The 25,686-nt window shown below is 44.4% G+C and overlaps 1 protein-coding gene and 1 long non-coding RNA gene across 2 annotated transcripts in view; one reads left to right on the top strand and one right to left on the bottom strand.

Annotated features, from left to right (window-relative positions):
• Positions 1 to 4,777: 4,777 nt before the first annotated feature.
• On the bottom strand, positions 4,778 to 7,504 carry LOC135185650 (uncharacterized). Its single transcript, XR_010306544.1, has 2 exons — positions 6,779 to 7,504; positions 4,778 to 5,709 (listed from the first exon to the last, which is right to left on the bottom strand). It is a non-coding gene; the product is annotated as an uncharacterized LOC135185650 (long non-coding RNA).
• ADARB2 (adenosine deaminase RNA specific B2 (inactive)) overlaps positions 5,519 to 25,686 on the top strand; it is a 276,627-nt gene continuing 256,459 nt past the window's right edge. Inside the window, exons 1-2 of the mRNA XM_064162554.1 lie at positions 5,519 to 5,669; positions 7,493 to 7,655. Of these exons, the coding sequence (XP_064018624.1) occupies positions 7,556 to 7,655 (100 nt within the window). The 5' untranslated portion in view covers positions 5,519 to 5,669; positions 7,493 to 7,555. The remainder of the gene's footprint in view (positions 5,670 to 7,492; positions 7,656 to 25,686) is intronic.

Genomic DNA, 25,686 nt, shown 5'->3' with positions numbered 1-25,686 from the left:
GTGCTAGGTTGGACTGGATGATCTTGGAGGTCTCTTCCAACCTGCTTGATTCTATGATTCTATGACTGATGTCATTTCAACCTTCCTCTCCTTTGTATCTCTTTCACTTTTATACTGGCTTTGGTTTCTTAAAAAGAATCTAGGGAGGAACAAGCCACAGCCACCAGATTTTACCTACTTTGAAGACAAAGTCTACTTTTACCAGTTTGGGGTTTGGGATTCAAGGAAAGGATGAGTAATGTCACAGTCCCAGTATTCACTCCGTGCTGGAGGAAGAGGAAGGCATTGTGGCAGAGACATCCACAGCAGCAGGCATCTGAAATCTCTGGGTTTGTGTCAGGGAATCTGCTCTCTTGACAAAAGTAGAGATGGAGCTGTCGGGGATACCCTGCTGCACAACTCCTGGGCTGGCTGGGGAGAGGGGAACCAAAGCCTGCACACACACAGAGAAAAGGACAGTCTCCCCACAGGCACTCATCCATGGTCATGGCCTTCAGTACCAGCCAAGGCCTAACTTCAGGCTGAGGATGTTCAGCGCTGCACTCGTTCTGTGATGACGTCACATTGCTTGTCCTTCTCCGATGCAAAAGTATCTCCTAACTTCTGAGTGGCTGCACTGGGCGGCACGGACACACTGCCCCAGGGGAAGGACTGGCTCAGAAGGTGTATTGCAAGGATGCATGAGGCCTTCCTGGGGGCGCTGAAGGCCAGGCTGGATGAGGCCTTCCTGGGGGCGCTGAAGGCCAGGCTGGATGCGGCCTTCCTGAGGGCGCTGAAGGCCAGGCTGGATGAGGACCTCCTGGGGGCGCTGAAGGCCAGGCTGGATGAGGACCTCCTGGGGGCGCTGAAGGCCAGGCTGGATGCGGCCTTCCTGAGGGTGCTGAAGGCCAGGCTGGATGAGGCCTTCCTGAGGGCGCTGAAGGCCAGGCTGGATGAGGACCTCCTGGGGGCGCTGAAGGCCAGGCTGGATGAGGACCTCCTGGGGGCGCTGAAGGCCAGGCTGGATGCGGCCTTCCTGAGGGTGCTGAAGGCCAGGCTGGATGAGGACCTCCTGGGGGCGCTGAAGGCCAGGCTGGATGAGGACCTCCTGGGGGCGCTGAAGGCCAGGCTGGATGCGGCCTTCCTGGGAGCGCTGAAGGCCAGGCTGGATGAGGCCTTCCTGGGGGCGCTGAAGGCCAGGCTGGATGAGGCCTTCCTGGGGGCGCTGAAGGCCAGGCTGGATGAGGCCTTCCTGGGGGCGCTGAAGGCCAGGCTGGATGAGGACCTCCTGGGGGTGCTGAAGGCCAGGCTGGATGAGGACCTCCTGGGGGCGCTGAAGGCCAGGCTGGATGAGGACCTCCTGGGGGCGCTGAAGGCCAGGCTGGATGAGGCCTTCCTGAGGGTGCTGAAGGCCAGGCTGGATGAGGACCTCCTGGGGGCGCTGAAGGCCAGGCTGGATGCGGCCTTCCTGAGGGTGCTGAAGGCCAGGCTGGATGAGGACCTCCTGGGGGCGCTGAAGGCCAGGCTGGATGAGGACCTCCTGGGGGTGCTGAAGGCCAGGCTGGATGCGGCCTTCAGCAGCCCAGTCTAGTCGAGAGGTGCCCATGGTGCGGAGGTTTGAGTACGTGAGCCCAGAGGTCCCTCCTAGCCTGAGCCATTCTAGGATTCTATGACAAATTACATAAAAAGCAGCAACTTCCTCCTACAATTACAGGTTAGATAATTTCTTTTTCTTTTTCTCCCTGGCCTCATTCTGTCTGCTGCAAGGTGCTCAGTAGAGGCTGCGGGGACTTAGAAAGTTGCAGCTGATAGCTACTGCTGCCCGGGTGTGGGAAAGGCAGAGCTCCTCCTTTGCTTCTGGGTACTTTTCTGCATTTACATCCTGGGTTGTTGCTTTTGGCTCTGCAGTGATTATATATCATATAAATTAGACTGCCTTTTCAAAAGTATGTTTTAAAATAAGGTGACAGAAAATTACAATGAAACACCTTTTGTAAAGTAATAGGGACATCACTGGAACCTAATGAATGTGCTGGGGAAGCTAACCAGAGGTTAATGCAATTTAATATACTTCTCTGATAGTGACAATTATTACCCTTTAGCTTCAATCACTGTCACTAACAAGGTCAGTGACTGGTGCTGGAGGTCTAAAGAAAAACGTTGCAATACTGAACCTAGGTGTGCCTGCAAATGCAAACTTTAGTTAAATTACACTTCTCTAATAACTGCCTTAACACCTTGCATTACTGAAATAACGCTGCACAAGAACTATGCTGCAGTATTTTTCAGTACTGCCTTGCTTTGTTACAACGCAGTTACTGCATGATTACTCTATAAAACACTTTTAGGGGCCCAGAGAAGTTGGTTAAGGTTTCTCATGACACAGGATAGCAGCATCCATTTTACAAGGCACTACAGTCTTTCGTCAACAGCTTAGCAAGTCTTTGCAAACCACACAGCTGCTAGGGGGAGAATGTATTCGTCTTTTAATTTTTGGAGTGTTTCCAAATTGAAAAGATGAGGGTGAAATGTATGTGGTATACAAGCAGTCCCCGGTTATTTAGCTTTCCTTAGTCCCTGAAGTAAGTGTTTGCATCTCTCTTTTACAGATGAAAAAGCTGTCAGCACAGAGAAGTGAAGGTCTTAGTTTTGAAGTCTGGTCACTGTCCTGGACAATTCTGTTCTCAGCTGCCAGATTTTCTAACCTCAAGGCAACTGTGTGATGCAGGTAATGCTGCAGTTCCATCCCTTGGGACATACTTCAGCCACGGAGCCAAAGCGCTGGGCTGGAGACCCATCAAGGGCTGACCAGGTGCCCCTCTCCTCTGCCTGGGTGCTGCCAGAGCCAGGCAGTGCTGGTCTGTGCCGTTGCCCTTTCATGATGCCAGGATGTGCGCCGGGCAAACAGGGCTGCAGCTCCTTGCACTGAGCAGCACGGGGAGCTTTCCCCCAGCAGATATATTGTTCAAGTGATTTATTCAAAGGATGTAGATGGACAAAAAGGACTTTCCAGTATTTCAGTCAAAAACCGAGTATTTAGTAACTAAAAATAATAAACAGCTGTTGTACTTTGAAGTGCCTAAAGAAAGATGAGCTTGATTACCCTTCTGCATATTGGGACACTGAGGCACAGAAACCTGATCAGTGGAGGCTTTGCAGAAGGTCTGTGAACAACTTAATCCCTTAAACTATGACCAATATGAGCTAGAACTGAAGAATCTGAAGGCAGAATGAGGTTTCAGACATCTCTACTCTGGGGAGACTTTCACTCCATGTTTTGGTTTTAGTTTGTTACAAACAGAAGAAATAATATCAAAACCAAAGCTGTTCCTGGGGATGAGCTAAATCTCTGCTCCCCTCATGAGTCCCAGCTGCTGAGATATTTGCATGGCCATATTAAAACATATCTTTCAGAAAGGTTTGTTTCATCCCCAGTGACGGCTGCTGGTTCATGTGGCATATATAGACTTCCTAATTACAGTGATTTGCAGTCTTTGGCACCTAGATATTTTCCCCATTAAAGAGACTATTGTCTGAGCAGCTTTGAAATGCTGGGTGTTGCTTATGGCTGCCGTGGTGCACAGCAAGCCCCCATCAGAGTAGATGGGGGGGGGGGGGCTGGAAAAAAATGTGGGAAAGAGGGAAAGCTTCTCCTTTGGCTGTGGTGGCTTTCCCACAGCACAGAGAGTATTGCATCCCAAATTCTTTCAGTTCTGTTTCAGTCTAATGAAGGGGCAAAAGCCTTTTAGCGTTGCCTCCTGTCATCCAACACCAGTGTTGCTCAGCCTGGGCTATTTCATGTGCACAAGTATGCAAAGCAGACAGTCTGTCTGCAGTAAGGCATTTTTCTAGCAAAGTTGATACACTGAATATGGATCCATACCCTCATCGCTTCATCACCACCCTGTGACGTTTGGCCCCAAAGCTGAAATGGCTTTTGCTGCAAATAGCCACACTGACAGCTCCTTGTAAGTAGGGCAAGAATGGATTAGTGCAGGCATTTTGCAGCAGAAGGCTCTGGAGTCTCACCTGCACAGCCACACAATTGCATTCATGTCCTGCTTTAATGCCCTTGAGCATCTTTAATCAGCCAGATTCTAAGTTTTTTTGTTGGTTTGCTTTTATCCCTCTACCTAGGCAGGCAAGAGGGAGCAAAAGCAAGCAGAAATAGGGTGGGGAAGACAGGAAAACAGGGAGTGGCTACTGCCTACAGGCTTTCCCCTCTCAGGAGCCTATAGGGCATGTCTGCTCCCAAGCAGCAAGTTACAAAGGTCCCTACCATGGCCTGCTGCTCTCAGCATCCACAGCTCCTTAGGGAAAGGACAGCACAGCTGGAAACTGGGGAATACAGCAGCCAGATGGCCTCTTCTTCAAGGCCTTGTGCATATTCTGGGAAGTGCAGAGTCTGGAACTTGCTTCTCCCACTCACTGAGCTGCTTAGCAGGACCTTTTTGCTCCAGGAGGTGCAGCCCTTGCAAATGATGGAGCAGCTCTGGTACATCTGATATGCTCAACTTCATCTTACAGAATTGCATTTCTGTAAGTTCAGCGTAGCTTGGGTTTGTGTTCAGTTTAGGGGGGGTTGTTTGTTTGTTGTTTTGTTGAGGTTTTATTGTTTTGCTCCACCTGTAATTCTTGTAAAATCCTATAATTCAAAATCAAGATACTCAAAATTTCAAAAAATGGGGGAATAAGTAAAAATTTTACTTCTTACTTATCTTACTGCACATGAAAATGTTTGTAGAGAAAAAGTACTGTCCACCCATAACACTTAACAGGCTTAGTATTCAGATTTGGATAACTTTTTCAACTCTGCCCTTACATTGCTTAGACATGGAAATTTAAATGGTAATTTATAAATAAGGTGTGCAACCTGGCAGCCACCTTCACACTCTCCTTCCCCATCACACTCTCTCAGTCATCATCAGTTTTCAAGTTGATAAAACTGCTTGGACTGCCCTTCACTTCTCTTAAGAGATCCTGAGTGAATTGTCACAAAGCCCACAAAGTTTGGACTCTTTGCTTGAGTAGTACCTCTAGTGCTGAAAGAGACCTGCCTGTGTTAAAAGAACAGGAATGTAAGTTTTGATCTACTGACTGGGATCAGTAGTTGTGATGGGTTACAAGAGGTCACAGCTCTCCAGACAGCATAGAGAAGAGTCTTTCACCTCAGGACTCACACCTGAAACCAGTTTAGGAGGGAGCTGTACTGCCAGTATAGTTCAGCTGCTGCCAATGTTGCCTTGATGATGCTTGCTCACACCTGTGCCCAGAACTGAAAAGCAGCTCATGAAATTGTGAACATCCAATAATGGTGTCTGAGAATTGGTGGCTTTTCAGGTTGGTTTGATAGCATGACTTCTGGAGGGATGGGCCATGCCAGCCTATCTTTGTAACACCTCAGCAATTTTGAGAGCATAAGAAAATGTTATCAGAAAGAAAATCTTCAGAAACATTAAAGAATGTGTGCAACTTGAAGCCATTCCTAAAAATTAATTAATATCCTGGGAAGCTCATTTTCTTTCTAACTGGACCTTGCTTCTCTTTTAGATCTCTAACAGAGCACAGAAGAGAGTTTTCTAAAACTGGCTTCTCAACTGAGTGGCTTCATTTCCAGAGTGGTCAGAAGTTGGTTTATATGCGGTTGGATATGCAGTTGCGTTTTGCACACAGCTACAACCTTTTGCCACGTGAGTAGACGAGGGTCAGCTGTGCTTAGGGCAACACAAGCTGGAAGGAAAAAGGGGAGAAAGATTAAAGACTTTAGCTCAAGCTAAAACCAAGGAAATGTTGATTGACTCTCTGGTTTCCCAGAGACAAGTTTTTCACCCAGAAACAGACAGAAATCTTTTTTAAGAGATGTTTATTAAGCTGTGTTGTAGTTCAAAGGTTTGGCTGGAGTGATCTGTATGTTGCAAAGTAACAGTCACTAACCTGCAAAAGCTCTGCCTGATGTGCAAGCCCTGTGGGTCTAAATTCACAGGCTCTTACTTCAGCTGGTGAGGTGCAGGGTGGCTGTTTCCCCCTGTGCTTTGTGCTGCAGAGCTAGAATCAGGGATGCATAGGGCATTCTTACAGTGTGCAACCTGCTCCAGAGATGATGGAACCCAAGGGGCAACATTATCTTGGCACACTTGTGTCATCCAATCCCTGACTTAATGAGTACTTTGAGAGAATTTTATGGAAACAGTTTTCTTGAAATCCATGTAGCTCTGCCTTGCCTGAAACTGGCAGAAGCCTAACCCAGCTAACACCAAGGGTTTCTAATAGCTGGGAGAGCTGCAGTGGAAGTGCTTAGCAGCAGGAGCCAGGTAACCTACATTCCAACAAGAGGAAGTTTTAGATTAAAGGAGTTCTGATAAACAGGGTTTCACTGTGCTCCTCCAGCCGACTACAAATGCAGTGTGCACTAATGATTACATTAATTATTTAGCATATTTTTTCTTGATATTCTCCTGCTTTCCATTCACTGCCCAGGTTTCCAGATGCATATTTTTAAGTCAGATAATAATGTAGGAGGGTAGAGCAGAACAACAGTAGGTCTCCTGGAACTTTAAGCACTACCTTATCTGTTGCATACCTTGGCTTTTTGTAACAAGCGTGTAACGCTTTGTACTAAAGCCTTTCAGAGGAACGCTGTTGTCATCTTCTCTCTGTAAAAGCCCCTCTGCTCCGACACTTTAATTGCACGGTTGCCTAAATGAGGCACTGCAGAGTGTTAACATACGAGTCTGAGCGACAACACGCTCTTTTTTCAGAGAGCTTTTGCCCTTGATAGTGAATTTAGCAGAGCACATACCTTAAAGACTGGAGATTCAAGGGGAATCGCTACACTCAGCCTCTTGCAGAAGGCTCGTGGATACAGGGATCCTTCAGCAGTAACTCATATTGTTTCCCTGGGCATAATAGGCATTGAAATTAGTGAACTAGTTAATAAGGGTTTGGTTAGGGAGGACGGCAGCAGCATTTCTCGGTCTCTGGAAACAGACTGTTCAGCATCCACATGGTCTAGAGCGAGGAGGGGGGGGGCGGTGGCGAGGGGAACGGCTGGCAATCCCGCCTGCAGCCTCCCTTCTTGCACAGCTGCCCCTCCGGCTTCTCGCAGACGAGGCAGCAGGATGTTTTTATTCCCTCCGGGGCCACTCTCCCTCGCTCTCTGCCGGGAGCCGGGCACAGCCGGCAGCCCATGGGGAGCGGAGTTTGGGGGTGAGGGCTGGCGGAGCTGATGTCAGCGCAGGGCGGCGGGAGCTATTGGGCCGCGGGAGACTTTGCAGCAGCAAATCCGCCCCCCCTCGGCCCTCCACCCCCGCACCACTGCCTTGAAAGCGGCCGATGCCCAGCAACTCGCAGAGGTGCAAAAAGTGAGCGCAGCGCCAGCAGAGCCACCGCTCCTCCTGCCCCGGGCATCGCCCCGGCGGGGCCCGGCACGTCGGGGCGGAGGCGCGACCCCTCGCCGCGGGGCTGGGCAGCGCCGAGCTGCCGGCCCTACCCACCGCTATAAAACCGCCTCCAGAAAGAGGAGAAACTCCGCGGGAGGAAACATCTCGGCGCGGTGCTCTTTGGCTGAAGTGCGGGCATGACATCCGTCCTGGGCACCAGCAGGGCGTCGGGAGCGCCGAGCGGGCTGCTGAAATGCAAGTCCAAGAGGAGGAGGAGGAGGAGATCAAAGAGGAAAGGTAAGAGGAATTTATTTTTTTAATTCTTTCTCGGTTTTTTTCTGCCTTCGCCTGCCTTCCGCACGCACTCCTCAGCAGACCTCGGCTGTTCCTGGTTTATTGTCTGTGCATGCCGCACGCCGGCACCGGCCCTGCGCTGCCCCGACGGCCGGTGCGGGGCGGACGCTGCTTTCCCTGCCGCGCCGATCGCCCCCCGGCGGGGTCCGGCCGTGGGTGAGGGGGCTTCGCTCTTCGCGAACCGGTGCCGTTTGCTGCTCTCCTCGCTTGGTTTTGGGTAGAGGTCGAACCTCGCTGAGGTGCTGGCGGGCCCTATCCGAGGTAGCGCGGTGCGGCGGAGCTGTCTCGGGTGCTCCTCTGGTCTCGCAACTGCCGCCAGCCTGGCCCCAAAGTGTCGCCCGTCCCGCTGAGTCCCTGCATTCGGCCGTGCTCCCGAGCAGGACGTGCCCGCGGCGGGCAGCCTTCTAGGGCAGCGCCAGGCCGGCCGGCTGGCCCCCAGACCGCAGTTTCCTGCTTTTGTTAAGTAAGGTTCACCGAGTTTTGTGGGATTGATGATGTTCCCCTTCCCTAAGCACGCCTTTGTTAGGCAAGCGCTAATTGCCGTAAGCATGAAAAGTGAAGCTCCAGGATGTCACCGCGAGCAGGGAATATGTCCTAGATAAAAGCTCTTCGCAAGGCTGCCCTGTTTTCCCCTGTAGAGGGGATCACATATTGCTGCCTTGTTTTTTGATGTTTTGCCTGGAAAAGCCGAAGTTAGCAGGCTGTGAACACTTTCAAGTAAAATCAACTATTAGGAGAATGGCAGAGCTGCCCGGCTGCAATGCATTTGACTGCAAAGGTGCCAACTGAAGTGTTGGCAGTTTAAACAGCAAATACCAGCTTACCTCACCTGTAATTGGCATCACTCTGTGGGACCAACACAAGTTTAATCGGCTGGCTCGGCAGCTGAAGCTGATGCATTGTGTATGCTGTTTCTCCTCTAGAAATTCTGGTTAGCTGTGCTCTAACTACTAATGGTGTTAAACCCAGTAAGCATGGTACTTGATAACTTTTTAGGAAGGTGGCAAAGCAGGCTCTGGCTAGCAACTAGTAAAATGCAGCCAAGTACTAAGTGTTGTATCATTTGGGTAGTATTTTAACTCCTACTTTTGAACTCTCTCTGCTGAGAATTGTCGTAACAAATTGTGACCCGTGTGCAAGTGAAAACAATCAAGGTGCAGAGGTATCAGGTGCGTAACCTCTCGAGCTGTAGCGTGCTGTGACACCTGGTGATAAAGGCTCCACTACAGAATACATTTTAAAGTACCAAGCAAAGGGAGAGCTCCAATACTCAGTCTCTTTAAATCTGCTTGTTCTTAAGTTGTGCTCTGCAGAGTTTTTAAAACTACATTTGTTCTGACAGAACTACATTTCTACCACTTAGCCTAGCCTTAGCTACTCTGTGCTTTGCCAGATGAAAGGAGTAAACCATTAATCCATGCAACAGCAAAAAGGTGCTTTGTAATAAGGTAAATTATAAGGGTTAATTTTGTTTCTAAGAACCAGACAAAAGTGAGACTTGTTCAGTGAGACTTTTCTGATGTGTTCTTTGTTGCTCTGTTTTGCCAAATTAAGGTGGAAGCTGAATGTCCTGGGGGTAAAAAGAGCAAACCCAAACCACAGAAACTTGCTAAACAGTATCTGGGTGGATGAGAGCTGCTTGCAGAATACACAGCTGGAGGTTGATGACATTCTAGAAAGTGCTTGACTGACCAATATCAGTTAGAAAGTGCACTTGACAAGTTCATTGTTTTTATTCTCCAAACGTGCTGTTGTAACCACTTGCCAAATCATGTAGTTGGTTGATATGCTAATTACAGCGAGCAATGCTTGTGTTTGTGTGATTTTGGTGCTTTTCTGTATACTCAGAGCACGTTTCATCAAAACACACATTCCTGTAAATGTTTGCCAGGAAAAAATGCCAGTAACTTAAGACACACCCAGTATAAAACCTCTTAGATTTTACTGTGATACTATTTTGTTTACTTAATATTTTTATGTGGAGGCTTGAATGGTGTCTAGTATAAAGGTGGTATTTCATAAACTGGGTATCCTGGAAATCAGTGAAGACAACATATATTAGGCTTATAAACAGCTATGTCTTTATGAGAATTATTATGGGCTCCACTATTTGCCGACTTTATACATTTAATAGCTTGTAAAAAAATCTTTGTAGAGAGTTGCACCAAAGACTGTTCGCCAGCAATTTTTTTGTTGTTCTTTACAGCAAAAATACTTTCAGTAGATGCTTTAAAGTGTAATCAGGCATGTATGTTTACACATCCACAGAGATATCTATAGACTGCTGTAGACAAAAAAATCCACTCTAGTCTTGCATTGAGTACTAATTTGAGTAAGAAAATGAAATTATCTGTCACTTCCCCACTCTTATAGGAGATAGACTTTTTTGTACAAGTTGTGTTTTGTTTCATGTGCACTGTGTGAACTGTTACTGTGCTTAAAACCAGGCTGAGACATCATCTGATAGAATACCTAGGAATGTGCAGCAATAGAAGCAAATATGTATTTTGTAGTGCTCTTTTCCCCCTTCTTTTTCACTTTCCATGTTTCAATTTTTTTTAATTGGTCCTTGTTAGTGTGAATTATAATTTGGTGTGTCTGAGTATTAAGCACTTTGCTTAATTTCTTTTATGTCTGGATGCTCTGTTTTAGGGGTTTCCTGGAGGCAGAAAACAAGTTCACACAAATAAGCAAAACCTGTCCTCTGAATAGCTAGACTTCCCTGTGTATTTAGGCTGAAAACCAATAAAAGCCCACATACTGCAAGAGACAGGGAAAGAATTTCCACATAGACAAACTGAGTCTTGAAAAGTGTAGGATACTGAGTGATTCCAGTGTGCAGTGACATTGTCCAATAATTAATTTGCATGCGTCTTTATTTTTTTTGCTTATGAAATCCTGAAACCCTTTCACTATAAAGATCCTGCCTTGAAGACTTTACCTTTTAATGCCCATGCAGAGAGTGTCTCCTTGCAAGCATATGCTGGCAGTGTAATTTCGTTCAGTTTTACACTATGTGCAAGAAGTGTGTTTAAAAAGCTAAAAGGTGGATATCCATAGCCATTAGGGTATCCATTGGCAGGATTATTTTTGTTGTCATTGAGAAAATAAGTACGTTAACTCTCCATGGGAAGTAAACATCTGAATTCTTCACAAACTAAAGGAAAAATAAATATTGATGCTTACCAGATTATCTGCACACCCATTTCATGTGAAAGCAGTGAAAGGTATTTTGTGGTTCTCTGTTCAGTTTTAGGGGGATGCAATTCTCTGTGTATAGAAGGCCAGGGGTTAGAAAACCATGCCTAAGGATTTAAAGAAACAGGGTTTACCTTTTTAGGGCTACATAGGAAGTTGTTGAATTTGTCAGTCGTGTGTTTTCCAGAGCTCTGGAACACAGCAGAGTACTGTCACAATTCAGCACAGTGAGCCTGGGACAGTGTGTGCAGATTTCATACCCTGTGGTACAGTTTTTTGCAAAGAAGGCTGTTTTTATTGAGAGAAGTGGTTACGAACAGCCCGGGCAGGAGTGGAGGTGCTATTTAATGGTGATACCGAAAGGGCCACGCTTCAGCAGCCTGCGGCAACTTCTTAGAAACCAACAGACAGAAAGCAGGTAGGAAATGGGTGACTGGACGTATGCCCCTTCTCAGTTATTCTCCAGTAGAAGATAACAAATAAGCCACCTTATTTGTAATGCCATTTTATAGAGCTAGCAATTAAAGTTAATTACTGGAAACAGAGGGGAATCGGGTGTCCCCGATGTGGTAGAACGCCATGGCTGAGGTCGCTGCTGATACAATGAGAGGCAAAATAAAAGTTGACAGAATAAATAAGGACAGCGAGTAGGTAAGAGAGCAAAATTATGGTGAAATGAAATCCCATGAAAAATTAATGAAATAGAAAGATTGTTCTGAGGGTGGAGGGAGGAAACCAGCTTGGTTCTTCATCATCCTGCAATGCCAAAGTAATAAATGAGCGCGTTTCATCTTGGCGAGGTTCAGGGACACAGCAGTTCCTTCCCCACAACAGAATTGCGCCGTGCCTCAAGATGTGTTCTGCTTATCTCGGCCCCTGATGGCGCGAGAGGAAGGGACTGGATTTGATGATAAAATTAAACTGATTAAACCTTTATCCATCATCTAATGTGGTACCTTTCTTTTTTCTTTTCTTTTTTACTATTACCTCCAATTTCTAGTGATCCGTGTAATGACAGCGATTTGAGATAGCATCAAGGACATTAGCTACAATGACTGAACTTAAATTTAGAATAAAAATACGGGATTCATGAATCCATAGCTAAATAGCAGGCGATTAGGGTAAGGCAGAGTAACAGCATGTAGGGGTGAGGACAATGAAATGGCACATTTTACTTTGAGAAAGAAAAAATTTTTGGCTGTACCTCCAAGAATTCATCTTGTAAGCAGACAAGGTTTTAACTGAAATACTGACCGTATCTCACAGAAGCAGTGACACCATTGCCATCTTTTGAACACAGAGATTGTCAGATGCTGTGGTTTCTCCAGTGGTAATGCAGAGGCAGATAAGGCTAGTGGCAAAGTATCATCCTGTTGGAAATTGCTTCATATTGTTTAGAATTTTGTAGCTTCTCGTTGGTGATTTGGGTAGGGAAATTCTTCCCCATGTACAGGCTGTGCTTATGAGTTCCAGTTTAGGTTATGTTAGTGAAGTTTATGAAATCCTTACCGGCAGCCCTTTCTGAAGTGATACCCTACAAATGGAAAACACTGCACTAAAAATTAAAGGTCAGATGAAATTGCCTTGTGAAATACCAAAGCAACTAAAGGTCTGTGCAAACTGTTTTCTTAGGTTCCTTTAATGCCCCTTATGTTACCAAGTTGCATTTAAATAGCTAACATTAGAATATCTGATCTCTGTTAATTGTACTAGTTCTGAATTAACTGCTGTCCAATATGGAATTGGTTTTGTGAGCAGTAATGAACCTGAATTGATCCCTGTGTTTACAGCTAACTATCTCTACAACCTTTCGGGGAGTTTACTGGTTTTAACATGTAAACTGTTAGTCATCTAGACAAAAAAAAACCCTGATATGCCTTGAGAACAATCCCTCCGTCGATGCATCTGTGATAAAACAGACCAGTTTGCTTGCAAGTACATAAGTTCCAATAGTAAAATGAAATGCTTACCTTCCTGCTTTAGCTGACCTTTGTTCCCCGCTATATGAATTTGAAATGAAGCAGCTTACCCAGAGGAGTTTTAACAGCATATTGTGATATATAATCTATTAAAAAGGAGTGCTTTGTTAACTGGCAGAAGCAGCTTGTCAACCTGTACTAATAGGCAGCCCTCCCTGAGTCATAAAATAACCAAACAGAAAACATTAGTTGGATGCTGTTATCGTTGGCATTCAGTCAGTCTGTAATTTCTTACTGCTGGGTTTGAAATGTAAAGAGGTATTTTGGGGCCCCGTGTAAGCAATACTTGCTCTAGACTGAGGGCTGGACATTGCTGTGGATGCTTTAGTAAAAATCTCTGCCAAGTAAAGCATGGTAAGAAGGGAAGCACAGGGCAGGGCAGTGAATAGTGAAGGTATTACGATGTCATTAAAGAATGGAAGATGGATTTTCACTGAACATATTCTGTTTCCTTCTGGCTGTTCTGACTCCCGAACGTGTACTAGAAATAGTGTAAAATTTCATTGGGAGAAGATGGATAGGATTTATACTGTTTGCTTTAAGAAAGAATACAGTAAAATTAAAAAGGGAAAAATTATAAAGTAGTAAACAGACTACTCTGATGTATTCCTGTTGTTTGTTTTGTTTTGGGTTGGGTTTTTTTTTTACTTTATTATTATTTACAAAGACATAAGCCTTTATGGAAACAGGATTTCTGCATGTTTAACAGGAGTAGAAGAACTCTTACTGTTGAAACAGCTTGTAGCTGGCCTGGAGGAATGCATTCACTCAAGGTATGGAAAAAGAAAACTTAGGTGTGTGTAGAGAGTTAAGATATTTGATTAGCTCAGCTGAAATGAGCCCTGAAGAGTTTGCTGTTCACTGAATGCAGGGTTTGGCTGTAGGTAGGATACATTTAAAATGAATTTTTTTTTTCCTAACATGACAATATTGAAAAAATTATCTGACTCCTGACTTAGTTGGCTTGTGTGGAAAGGTGATTTGTAGGTGTAATTGCTCTTGTTCAATGTGAGGCTGTTTGCACAGCTGAAGCCATTGTGCAGCGGTTCAGGAGGTGCCTGTCTGCTCATCTTTGTGGGGTAGCAGTGCACATCCCTCTGCCCGTGTGCCTCCCAAACCTGGGAACACAGCTGAGAGGAGGGCCAGAGCATTTTCTTGGAATATTCCTGGCTGCTTTTTAAATTGCCTTCCTCTCCGTTCCCACTCAACACCCTGCATGATGCATGCAAAAATAGACCAGAACTGAGACCGGTTTCTAGTCTCTTACATGGATGCTCTAGTGAAGTTAGTAGGATAACGCTAAGAAGTATTACACGTCCCATTTCTTATTGCCTCGGAAAAAGAAACAAAGATGGGATAAAAGGAGGTGAAAACAAACTTTCTGAACACATGATATGTTTTAAGCAGAAACCCAGTTACTGGCGTGATTGCTGGTGTGTCCCCATCAGACAAGTTCTGTGTGGTGGGGGATTACCCCTGCAGAAGATCACCTGTCTTTGTGGAAGTGTACCTGGTGGGTTAGAGTTCAGTTCCAATGCTGAACCAACTACTGAATCTCATTTGGGGGTTTTACCACTTGAGTGCTGCTTCTGAAACCTGCAGTATGTACTGATGGTGTTTCTTTTGTGGCTCAGGACTGATCAGTGAGCAGATCTCGGCAAAATAATGATGGTGTGGTATTTCGCCCCCCCCCATTTTCATGTCAGTTTTGTTCCTTGTAAATGGTGCTCACAGTTATTAGCAGTCACCTTTAACTGCTGATGAAACAGCAGAATGAAGTCAAAGCTGCTGGGAAGCCTGTGAAGAAAGGAGGATAATTTAGCAGATATTTTATCTCCATCTTCATAGAAAGAGATTTGCACACAACTAATTTTATGCAATCAACTGCTTCTTACCACTTCCCAGAGACTGAGAAACGGCAATTTGTGGGATGTAGCAAATGTCAACTGATGGCTATCAAGCTATTGCTCATAATGTATTACCTTCTACAAAGTCTAGCCTAGTGTTGCTGCCCCTCTCCTGTATCACAGTATGATTGAAATGGAAACTTCTCAGCATGCTGTAGGGTGGCAGAAGTGTGCTGCTATAGATATGTATGTTTGAGCCTAAATATCTATGAATATATACAATTTTGGATGAAATACAGTTTTGCTTCAGCTGTCTGGCTATATTAAATGCATGACTACAATAAATTCCAAATTGTAGTAGACAAAGTGTCTTAAAGACTAGAGAGTAAAAAAATATTTACATTGGGGATTAATTTGCCTACTATATTGAAGGTTTTTGTTTAGAGATGTAAAAATATAATACATATTGGTATTGTTTGTGTATTTATACACATCCATGTAGCCACCCTCTAGGAATTTGTAGTTTAAAGAAAAAAATACAGACATCCCTGTAGGATTTGTGTATGATCTTCCTCTGTGCAGCACTAATAGTCTTACAGACAAATCACAAAGGCACAACTGCACAAGGATTAGAAGATATTTTATTTTATTTTTAGAGTGAGAAATAAATGAAAGAAACTTCTTATAAGCCAGATTTTTTTTTTTTAGGCTATTTTTGTGTTCTGTTTTTCTAGATACGTTTTCAGAGTAGCTACGTCATTCAGAATGGTGAAAACAGAGGCTTATGCAGGAGCATGTAACACTTATGTCAGGAAACCCTGAACCAAAAAGGTGAATTGGGTCTTAAGTTTCTTGGTGTGCTGATCTTTCTCCAGCTGAATCTTGCAGAACTGGCAGCTGGGATCATAAGGCAGCCCTGAGCTCATGCCGTGTTTTACATCCAAGCCAGTAGCTCTGCCACAAATGGCCAGGCAAAATGCCTTTGGATTCTTGAACAGTGTTTAACTGAAATTAACTTTAATTGACCGATTTCCAGGTTATAATTTTTCTCCTTCATGCCAGTCGTGAATTGCTGTTTGTTTGTCAGTCTGAGTGGTGATTTTGGGGTGGTGAGGGGCAGAGCTCCAATGGTGGGAGTTGCCTCTATTGTTGAACAGCATGGACAGGATTTACATTGGAGCTCAGCTCTTGCTGCTCGTGGACTTAGGAGTTTAGAAGAGACAGTAGAAGAAGGGAGTGTTCTCTAATATCACTGGCAGCAGATCTCCCCAGCTGCCACTGCTGCAAAGATCGCTGATTGATCTGTTTATCATTTATTTATGCTAAACCATCTGATGTGTGCCGGTAAAATCTGCTGTTTCTGAAATCAAGATCCTTGCCTTGTTTTTGGTTCACATTTCTAACGACCAGTTAGACAGCTGCATGGCAGAAGTATGCTTTACCTGGTGCTGTGCCCACACAGCACCTTGTGTGCCTTCAGCTGAAGTGCAGGAGCACAAGTCATTTGATTTTTCTGAAAGAAGTGTGAAACCTTTTGATTTCCTGCGCGGAAAGAGGGAATATCCAGCACTCAAGCGTTTCAGTTCTGCCAGAGCAAGTCAGAAGCTTGTCTTTCTAGGTTAACTTGTACCCTGCCAATAATACTTCTTTTAAAATGAGACTTTAGCTCTGCATTCGTTTGGTTAAAACGCTGAGGAATTTTGGAATCTTTGCATGTGACAGCACAAGTTGTAAACTGGAAGCTAAAACCAGACAGTAAAATACCAATGGCAGCAGCTATCGGAGCATGGTTATTAGGTATCAAAAATAACCAAAACAAGTGGAGATTTAAAACAATGTCCCCCGGTTTTGATTAGTCAGAAGTGAAATAGCTTTCTGCAGTTTAGAAGTGTGGTTTGTAACAGCAGTAGTTGATCAGAACACTGCTTTGTAGTGGGGTAGCCTAGGCACATTTTTAAGCAGGTGATAGATTCTGCTTCAACGGGGTGAGGAAACCGCAGACAAAGGAGTTTAGTCAGATTTTCCTGAAGGCTACCTGTGACCTCCTTATTAAATTTATGCTTTTAGGATGTAAGGCACATTGGGCTGTTTTTCCCTGCCGGTGACTAAGGTCATTCTTCTCTTCAGATAATTTTAAATCATCCCAGTCATCAAGGCCTCTTACTGCCCAGTGATAACAGCAGTGCATGTGTTGTCATACTGGTTGTGTGCTCAAAGAATTTATGGAAGCTGGTAAAATAGCTCTTATGGACAGCAGAGGCCATGTTCCTCCAGTTTGCAGAGGGAAACTGAGTCACAGCAGCTAATAAATGTGTTGCAGAATTAATTGGCAGAAATTCAGGATTCTCTCGCCCCATTTTCAAGTATCAAATTGACGTGTTTCTAGTTGCTGCCTATCTTCAGGTCTGTAGTTGCATCACTGTCAGTTGGGTTTGGCTGTGACAGGCGCCTGGGAGCGCCGCTCGTTCCGGGGCGGGCTGTGCCGTGCTGCGCGCCGGCAAGAGCAGGTGGGATCCCTGCCTGCGAGGCAGCCTGCTGCATTTGTTTGCAAAGCAGTTCTGCCTGGCAGTCTTTGAAAGAGGAGAGCTTTTTATTTATTTATCTGTTCTGTATGTAAACAAGCGCATGGCATCAGGCTCTTCCTTAGTGCTAAATCACGTTTGCTCTTCAGTTCCTGGAGGGCTTTTTGATTTCTCCCAGAACGGCTTGTTATACATGCTGAGGGCAAGGTTTCTGTGGATCCAAGCCTTCATTTAAAAGACAACTCTTTTTTTCAACGTTACCAGCATATTGCTTGACAAGGCTGTTGAATAAATCTATGTATGTAACACACTTCTTTCAGATGCTATCAGAATTTGCCTATGAAACTAAACTCTTACAGATATTCTTTTTTTTTTAAGTGAAGTTTCTCCTGTTACATGAATCACTTCATTTCAGTAGGTTCAAATATTGCCTACATTTTATAGCTTTTATTGCCATTAAAAATTCTTAGTAATGGTACCTACACTTCTGCCCTGCCTGAAGTTCATCAATTTTCTCTATCTGTTTGCTTCTTGAAGGACCAGACACACTGTTCCACTTTAGCTAAAATCACTGTCACTCCATAACTAGAAGATAATTATTTGACTAAAAGGTGGCACACAACTCTTAGATGGGGGGAAAAAAAAAAAAAAATCTGAGCTCTGATTTCTGAGTCTACAGAAGTAATCACTAGTTAAAACAATTTTTAAAAAAGTCTACTCACTACACACTGCTGTTTTGCCTCAGAACATCTCTAAGCTTTCATCAAGAGTCTCCAAAATTAACTGAAAGCAAGGAACAACAACTTCTACACTGTTTGGGCTCTCGTACCATGCTGTTTTAATGGGAATATGATTTAAGCACTGTAGAAGCTGCCTCAGTCCGTTTTTAATGATTAAAGTATAACCATAAAGGCTCCAAAAGGCCACTGTTAAAATAAACCCCAGTGTATGTAACCCTGCAGCTCATTGTATTTGATCGTTAGCACGTATTTGCACTTTTTGATTGTTTTTTCTCTCCCCACCAAAACCCCCATCTCTCTTTCCCCCTTTCTTTGTTACTGTCTTAATGCCTTTGTTTGTGTCCTCACCTGCCACGGCAGCTGTTACTCATACAAATTTGGAAAAGGAAAGTAGCTATGAGATTGGCGGCTGGGTAGCACCAATATATCATCAAAGGTCTTTGGAGCAGCATATGGCCTTGGTTCAGTGAAATCACTTCTTCAGTCATTCAACTGCTGCTCAGAAAAGCAGTGAATAATAAGTAACACGATATTCATATGTAGTTCTTTGTAGGTTTGACCTCTGCTGTGTTGTTGCAGAGACTAGCATCAGGCACACGTCTGCCTGCAGGTGCAGTTCTGCACAGACCTGGTACAGACAATCCATCCGTCATTTCCCCATGCTTCATGGTACCAAGTGACTTTGCACATTGTAGAAGAGTTGATGATGACTCCCTGAAACCCACGTGGCAAAAACACTTCTCATGCTGATCAGCACAGGCCTTGCGTGAAGATGAAGTACAGGTGTGCAGGCACGGCAGAGGCATGACGAGACAAGATGCTCTCAGCACATCTGTGGCCAGAACCGCAGGGTAGCAACAAGACTGTGCCCTGAGCAAGTCTAGGAAGCTGGTTTCCAGCAGCCCCCTGCAGCAGGCAGCTTGTCTCTGCTGAATGCTGACAGCATGTTACATAAATTGCCCCACAACAGCTTGTTTTGGAAACTTTCCCCAGTAATGTAGATTAAGTTGGAGTTTTGTTTTGCCTGCTCTAATGCATATTCATTAGATAAAAGCCCAGACAATTACTGTGATAGTTTCACTAGCAGGTGGAGCATGTTTTAGGATTTGCTAGGCATAGGATTTGCTGGAATAATCTCGGAGAAATTTGGGGGATTATTTTTGTGATGGGGGTTTGCATGAGAAGTGAGAATGTAAGCAGATTTGAAGGTGATTTCATTATGTGTTGCATGAGTTTGCTTTTACCATTTGAAATCTAGAGTAAGTTCATACTTGGAACAAATGAATGTCTGTGAAAGCAGGCAGTAAACATGCAGATAAAAGCTCCCCAAGTAAAAGTTGTGTAAATAGTAAACAGTGCTATTTCTACAGGGCTGTCACTTTGCTGCATGCATTTCCCAAAGCTAGAATAGAACTAGAAAAATCTTTTCCTCATCCTTGCTTGTATAATGTTCCCTTCCAGTCATTATGCACATTAGGGTTCTAGGTTAGTTTCCATTGGGTAGGTAACATTACAGAGAACGTGCACACATCAACAGTGCTGAGGATTTGTGAACAAAAGCACCATTTCCTTTTTTGTTTCCACTGGAAAAGAGACAAGGATTGAGAGCAGAGTTGAGATGAAGAAAATAGGAGCCCAATCTTGTGCTGTTACATGGGAATCTTTATCAGGAGCACCACACCCTACTGCTTAAGAGACCTTCACTCCATAGGTCATACTCACACAGGTGATCACATTGTCTTTGGTGCAGATTGACCTTGGTGGTAATTTTTATAGGAGTTAGGGTCATGCTAACGGTGTTATCAGTACTGGTGCACTACCTAATTAGTTTCAAAGAAGAAAGCAAGGAGGTTTAAACTGCACACTCAGGACAGCACTTTGCTTCATCCCCACAGCACAGCATCAGAATTTACCATTAGAGGAGGTTTAAGAATACACTGGGTTAGCCCCACAGTTAACATCTGGGCTCCCCTTCTGCTGAGTGCCTTGGAAGCATCAGTGGCAGGTTTGTGTCTGGCTTAAGCAGAAGTCATCATGTACAAATGCTAATGATTTCTCTATACTCTGTTGTTACCAGCAGAACTTGAGAGCTACAAATGCCTCTGTTTCTATTCCATGTCTATTTATATACTTAAACAGTTGCTCTAGTGCTGTGCATATTAATAGCCCCAGGTATGCTTCAGCAGCGCATGCAGTAACATACATGCATATGTATATCAGGGACTGAACTCCAGGGAAAGAGCTTAGATCAAACCTTAGGGTTTTAATAAACATTGGGCCAACTACCAGGAGTTCATTTAGTTCATAGCCTTGGTTTTTTCTTTTGTCATTGTAGTTGGGGTTTAACACTTAGTGAGCACGAGGCTGTCATGAGCTACATCATTTTCAGCAGCTTGTGTAGAGATGTTTCTGTGTTGACAGAGCTGCTTCACAGAATCACAGAATGTTAGGGGTTGGAAGGGACCCTGAAAGGTCATCCAGTCCAACTTCCCTGCTGGAGCACGGTCACCTAGAACAGGTCACACAGGAACATGTGAGAGATGTTCAAAACCAAATGGGTTTGGAATGTCTACAGAGAAGGAGACTCCACAACCTCTCTGGGCAGCCTTCTTCAGGGCTCTGTCACCATCACAGGGAAAAAGCTTTCCCTTCTGTTCCTGTGGCACCTCCTCTTCTCCAGATTGCCCCCAGTGCCCCTTGTCCTGTCACTGGACATCTCTGAGCCGAGCCTGTCTGTCTTCCCAGTGCTGCCCTTCATGTCTTTGTAAACAGGAATGAAGGCAGCCCTCAGTCACCTCTTCTCCAAACTAAAAGCTTCCATACTTCCTTTGCCATCCTCCTCTTGTTTTCAGTGGGTTGTTATCACGGTTTCTAAATCCCCTATGCTGTTACAGCTGATTAACAAACCATCAGTATCAGGCTCTGAATTTTTCTCTGAGGCTTGGACCATTTGTAATCTCACATGAAGAGACAAGGTTGAACATCTACCTTGCAGTTCATCTCCTTGCATCTTGATGATTGTTTGCTCTTTATTATAACTGCAGATTTTAAGGGTCAGATGTTACACTCACCATTATCTGAACTCCTAGCCTGCAAATAAATCCATGCAGGTATGCTGTGGGGAAATGGTAAAAGTCAAAGAGTCCACAGCTTATGTTCTTCTGTAAAGTTTGGTACCTCAGACGTTCTATATTTAGGAGTCAGAGAGACGCTGGCTGGGGAAGATAATGCTAGATGAGTTGTTTCTTTAGCAAAAGCTTTCATTAGTGTCTGCTTCCAGAATTTTCCTTGCAAAGATGTGGGATGGAAGCATGCAAATGTTTATGTGTTTATGAAAAGTAGACAAATCCAACATTTTTATCCAGCCAAAGTCTATGGTTTTCAGAAAATGACACTACAGAACCTGCAACTGTAGCAACTGCTGTCAGCAGTGAAAGGACTATTCTCCTTTCGAAGTTCAGGTCTCAGCTTCCCTCAACTTTTTGTCCAGATTTCCATCTGCATTTTTTTTTTCTCAAAACTTCTGCAGGGAGCATTTTTCTCTGCTGCACTTGTGTGGGTTTTTTGTTACAGCTGGGACTGAGATTTTGAAGGATTGAAGCAGGATCAAGTATCTTTTTGGCATTACCTGTTTCCAGCTGGAAACCGTGATGGCAAATTTCTCTTCCCCCCTCACTGGCACACAGTGTGAAGGAATAGTGGAAAAGAAATGTTGCCAAGTTGTTGTATATTTGTCAAGACTGAGAGAAGAATGGCAAATAAAATAATTCCTTTGCTTATCCCATTTACTGCCTTAGTCACCATCTCAAGCACTAGGTAGCAGCGCAGTGAGGATTTCTTTCTCCAGAAGGAACTGACTGTCTCCAAGTGTCACATCATTTATGCAGAAATTACTTGTTTCTCCTTTTCTCCTGCAGCTGCCCCTCACACAGACTTAGCCATGCACAGGACTGGGTTCTCTTTGGCCTGAACTGGGCCAAAGAGGGATATTCAAGCTCTCTCATAATGTAATTTCTTAAATTGGTTAGAGGCCTGGTGGTGCCAGTCAGCTGCTGAGGTCTCTTGCATATATTAATTTCTGTAACTCATGCAATCTGAGCCTTTCAGAGTCTATAAGAGCTCCAAATGCTTCTGAGTAAGGTTAATGTAGGTTTTGGAATGATACTGTAAAATAACAGAAATATTTTCATTACAGAAATAGAGGAAGAAAGAAAACAGCTAGTGTCAAACTTCTTTGATTTATTTCTTTCACAGCTCTCTGTGATCTTTGTAGGTAGCAGATTAAAAAAATAATTTCAAACATGAATAAGAAATAACATGTGGAGAGAACTTCATTTCGGCTAGAATTAGCAATGTGAACAACATGAAGTGCCTTTCTGGGGCTGTGATTCCACCCTGCCAGCTTCTCAGTGCTCAGAACAAGTGTGGCTGTGACCAAAGGAGTCTATGACACAGTTTGAAATTGTCTCCAGAGCTCATTTATTTCTCTAGGAAGAACTAATTGTAAATATTCCAGCAGGCCTTTCTCTTCTGACTGCCTCTTTTCCCTGTTTGATTTTAAGAGCTCTCCTCCCTCAGAGATGTTTACTGACTTTGAGCCTGGTATTGCCCAGACTGCAGTATCTCTGGCTTGTCCTCTTGGCCGCTGTCTTTGAACAGCCATGTGGCAGCAGTGAGCTGACCCTGCTGCAGCTCTAGGCTGAATGTTTGGGCTGCAGTGTTTCTGTAGAAGATGCCATGTCTCGATAGGGTGTAACAGAGATGCAGGACCTCATCTATGATAGTTTGTCCACCAGACAGCGCTGAGGTGAGGCTCACAGGAGATGCTGGCCTGCATTGCTTTCTGCACATGGTCTCCATAGAGTATGGTCGGAAAGCTGCCTTATGAAGAACGCCATCAACTGTATGTGTATGTCCAGGTGTAGCTGGGGGGCTTCAGTTCACGTGCTCATGTGAACCTGAGAGAGACACCTTAGCAGGGAGGTGCACAGCCATGTTTCTTCCATGTCTCCTGCTGGGATGGTGAGAATGCAGTGGCCTGATGATCCTCCCGAGCCCTGTCAGCAGGAAGGACTTGATACTTCTCTGCATTTGAGAGCAGGTTCACACACTTGCAAAATAAGTTTCCACTAAAGGAAATTGATTCTGAAACTGGCAATGCTAAAACTTAAAATTATCTCCTTCTTTATTACTTGAACATATTTTTAGGTGCTAATTCATATCTCATGTGAACGCAGTCCTCCCACTCCTACGCTGAGAGTACTGACTGGAGTCTGAGGGCTGTGTTAAGATTTTCCAGAAATAGGTGCTACCAAAGACTTGGAGTATTTACATTCCTTGCCTTGTATGAAATGCACCCCCTGGTTGTAGGCTTGTACATGGTTTTACAGTAGTGAAAACTGCAGTGTGGGTGGGAGTCCTCTGGGCGTGCAGCCTCCTTTCTGTTAGCACTGGCTCTGCAGGTGGAGGTAGCCTGCATTTGGTGCTGAACCCAGCTCTCTCTGCCTGCTTTCAGGTGTCCTCTGCTGGGATTTTGTGGTATTTGTCTATACTGACAGACAGGAGGGTGACTTGCAGCCTGTGCTCCCAGGAGCTCTCTTAGGCATGCAGGCTTTGCATTCAGTGGGATAACCTGCAAGTGCAGGTGCAGCAGAAATGGGCCTTCACGATCACACCAGAACCATGGTCTCCTAACAGAGAGTGTTCAAATCTTGAGTGTTGTCTGCAGCTATTGTGCCCTTGGCTGACAGATCCATTCCAAGGAAGAGAGACACTAGATTTCTCAACTTAGTGCAGCAGCAGGGCTGTCTCAGGACCTCTGCGCTGGGAAGGGCAGCTAGACCAAGCAGGCTCTGAGTACTGCCAGTCCACAAACAAATGATAAATATAAAAGTCATATGTATGTTTGTCACAGAACAGGGATGGAATTCTACAGCAAATAAAACCTCAGGTCGTTTGTTTTTAAACATGATAAAGTCTCTCATTCTGTGAGCACACTTCATAGACTGATATCATCAACCCAGTAACCACTGGCACTGGAAAAGAGAAAAAAGAAAGGAGGGAAGGAAAAAAAAAGCTGTGTATAGAACTTGGGAAAGATCTGTTTCATACCCTGACATTAATGAGGAAAAAATAAATGAGACATTTAAGAAATGGAAGTCGAATTTGTTGTTTCAATCTATTATTATGGGAGGTTGCAGTAGGTAGGATTAGAAAATGATCGCTGAGGACTGTTATTGGCGAGCTGAATATTTGAAGTCACAGAGGACTCTCATTTAAAATAAGACTATCAGCAAAAGGCTGTATCAATATATGAATGGAAAGGAATCAGATAGTTCTGCTACTGCAAAAAATTAATAACAGAAGTCATTAGCATTAGTGCAGCTTACTTCTCTTTCTAATTTACTGCCACATATCTAGATTAACTGTAAAGTATTCCTGGGTTTAGGACACACTGTCCTCCATTGAATGCTTAGCCTGGAAAGGTTATTAACATTGAATAGGGACTGTTCTCTCAGGAGAGCTGCAGATAAAATGACCAGGGAAAGAAATAGCACAACTTCTCAAATTAGCATAATTAGTAATTATCTCTTAATAGCCCCACTTGGCTTTGGAGACTTGGCACTTGAAATTCCGTTTAAAGTTCAGTGAGGAAAAACAAATTTCACGCTGAAATGTCTCAATAACACAGCTGAGCTGCTGAGGTAATCGTCTGGTTTAGGTAAAGGGAAGGAGATGAACATATGGATAGGGAAGAGCCCTCCTGTAAGCACCGTGTTTGTGTTTGCATATGTAAAGCGCTGCAGGCTTAATGGTACAATTGCCACTTTCTCTGGGGATGAGGGGAGGGCAGGAGGCCGGGTGGGACTCTCCTTTAGTGGAGAGAAATAGATGAAGATAATAAACTAAGATGAGGAAATCCCATTCGTTGTGCACTAGAATAGGGTGTTTTCTTTTGCGTTTCTAGCCGAAATAAAAGCCCAGAAACAAACAAGGCAAGCCGCGGATAGAAACAGCATCCTTTATTGTAGCCAGTGGCAGAACGGAAAGCTGCCCAAACGGAGACGGTTCTCCGACGTTTGACTCGAGGCAAAATTGGATGAATAAGCAAAGGGAGCCTGGTAACCCTAGTTGGTTGTTTTTATTTCTGTGGCAAGGAAACAGATGGTTCTGTTAAGATACTTTTGGCTGGAAAAGAACAAAAGCAAGAGAGGAATACTTGCCATTTTGTATACCTAAAGCCCAGTGCTCTTTATCCTCGGGCAGAAGGGAATTTGTCAGCCCATCCTGATCGAAGCAATCAGCCTTTGTTAATAAGAAGGCATGTTTTGATTTACATGTGGCACAGCTGGTTGAAGCTTTACACTGTTTTCACACGGCGAGAGTTGGTTAGCCTTCCTAAGCTAGCTTGACCTAGGAAGAGAAAGCATTTCACTCTACCCAGTTTGGCAGGCAAGGCAATTCCTGTTGGTGCCCGCACGTCAGTGATGGATTTACTGGGGTGTTGGTTTGGTGGGATTTGGGGGGTTTGTGTGTGTGTGTTTTGGGCTTGGGACTTGTTTTGTTAATTTGGTTTGGTTGGTTTTGTTCGTTGGTCTTGGGGTTTTTTTGTTTGGGTGGGGTGTTGGTTTTTTTGGTTTGGTTTGGTTTTGGGGTTTGTTTGTTTGTTTGTTTTGTGAGGGGGTTAG

Source organism: Pogoniulus pusillus, chromosome 23 (genome assembly GCF_015220805.1).
Source record: "Pogoniulus pusillus isolate bPogPus1 chromosome 23, bPogPus1.pri, whole genome shotgun sequence".
In the NCBI taxonomy this organism is placed as follows: Eukaryota; Metazoa; Chordata; class Aves; order Piciformes; family Lybiidae; genus Pogoniulus; species Pogoniulus pusillus.
The sequence above is the reverse complement of the archived record's forward strand: the minus strand, read 5'-3'. Positions and strand labels throughout refer to the sequence as shown.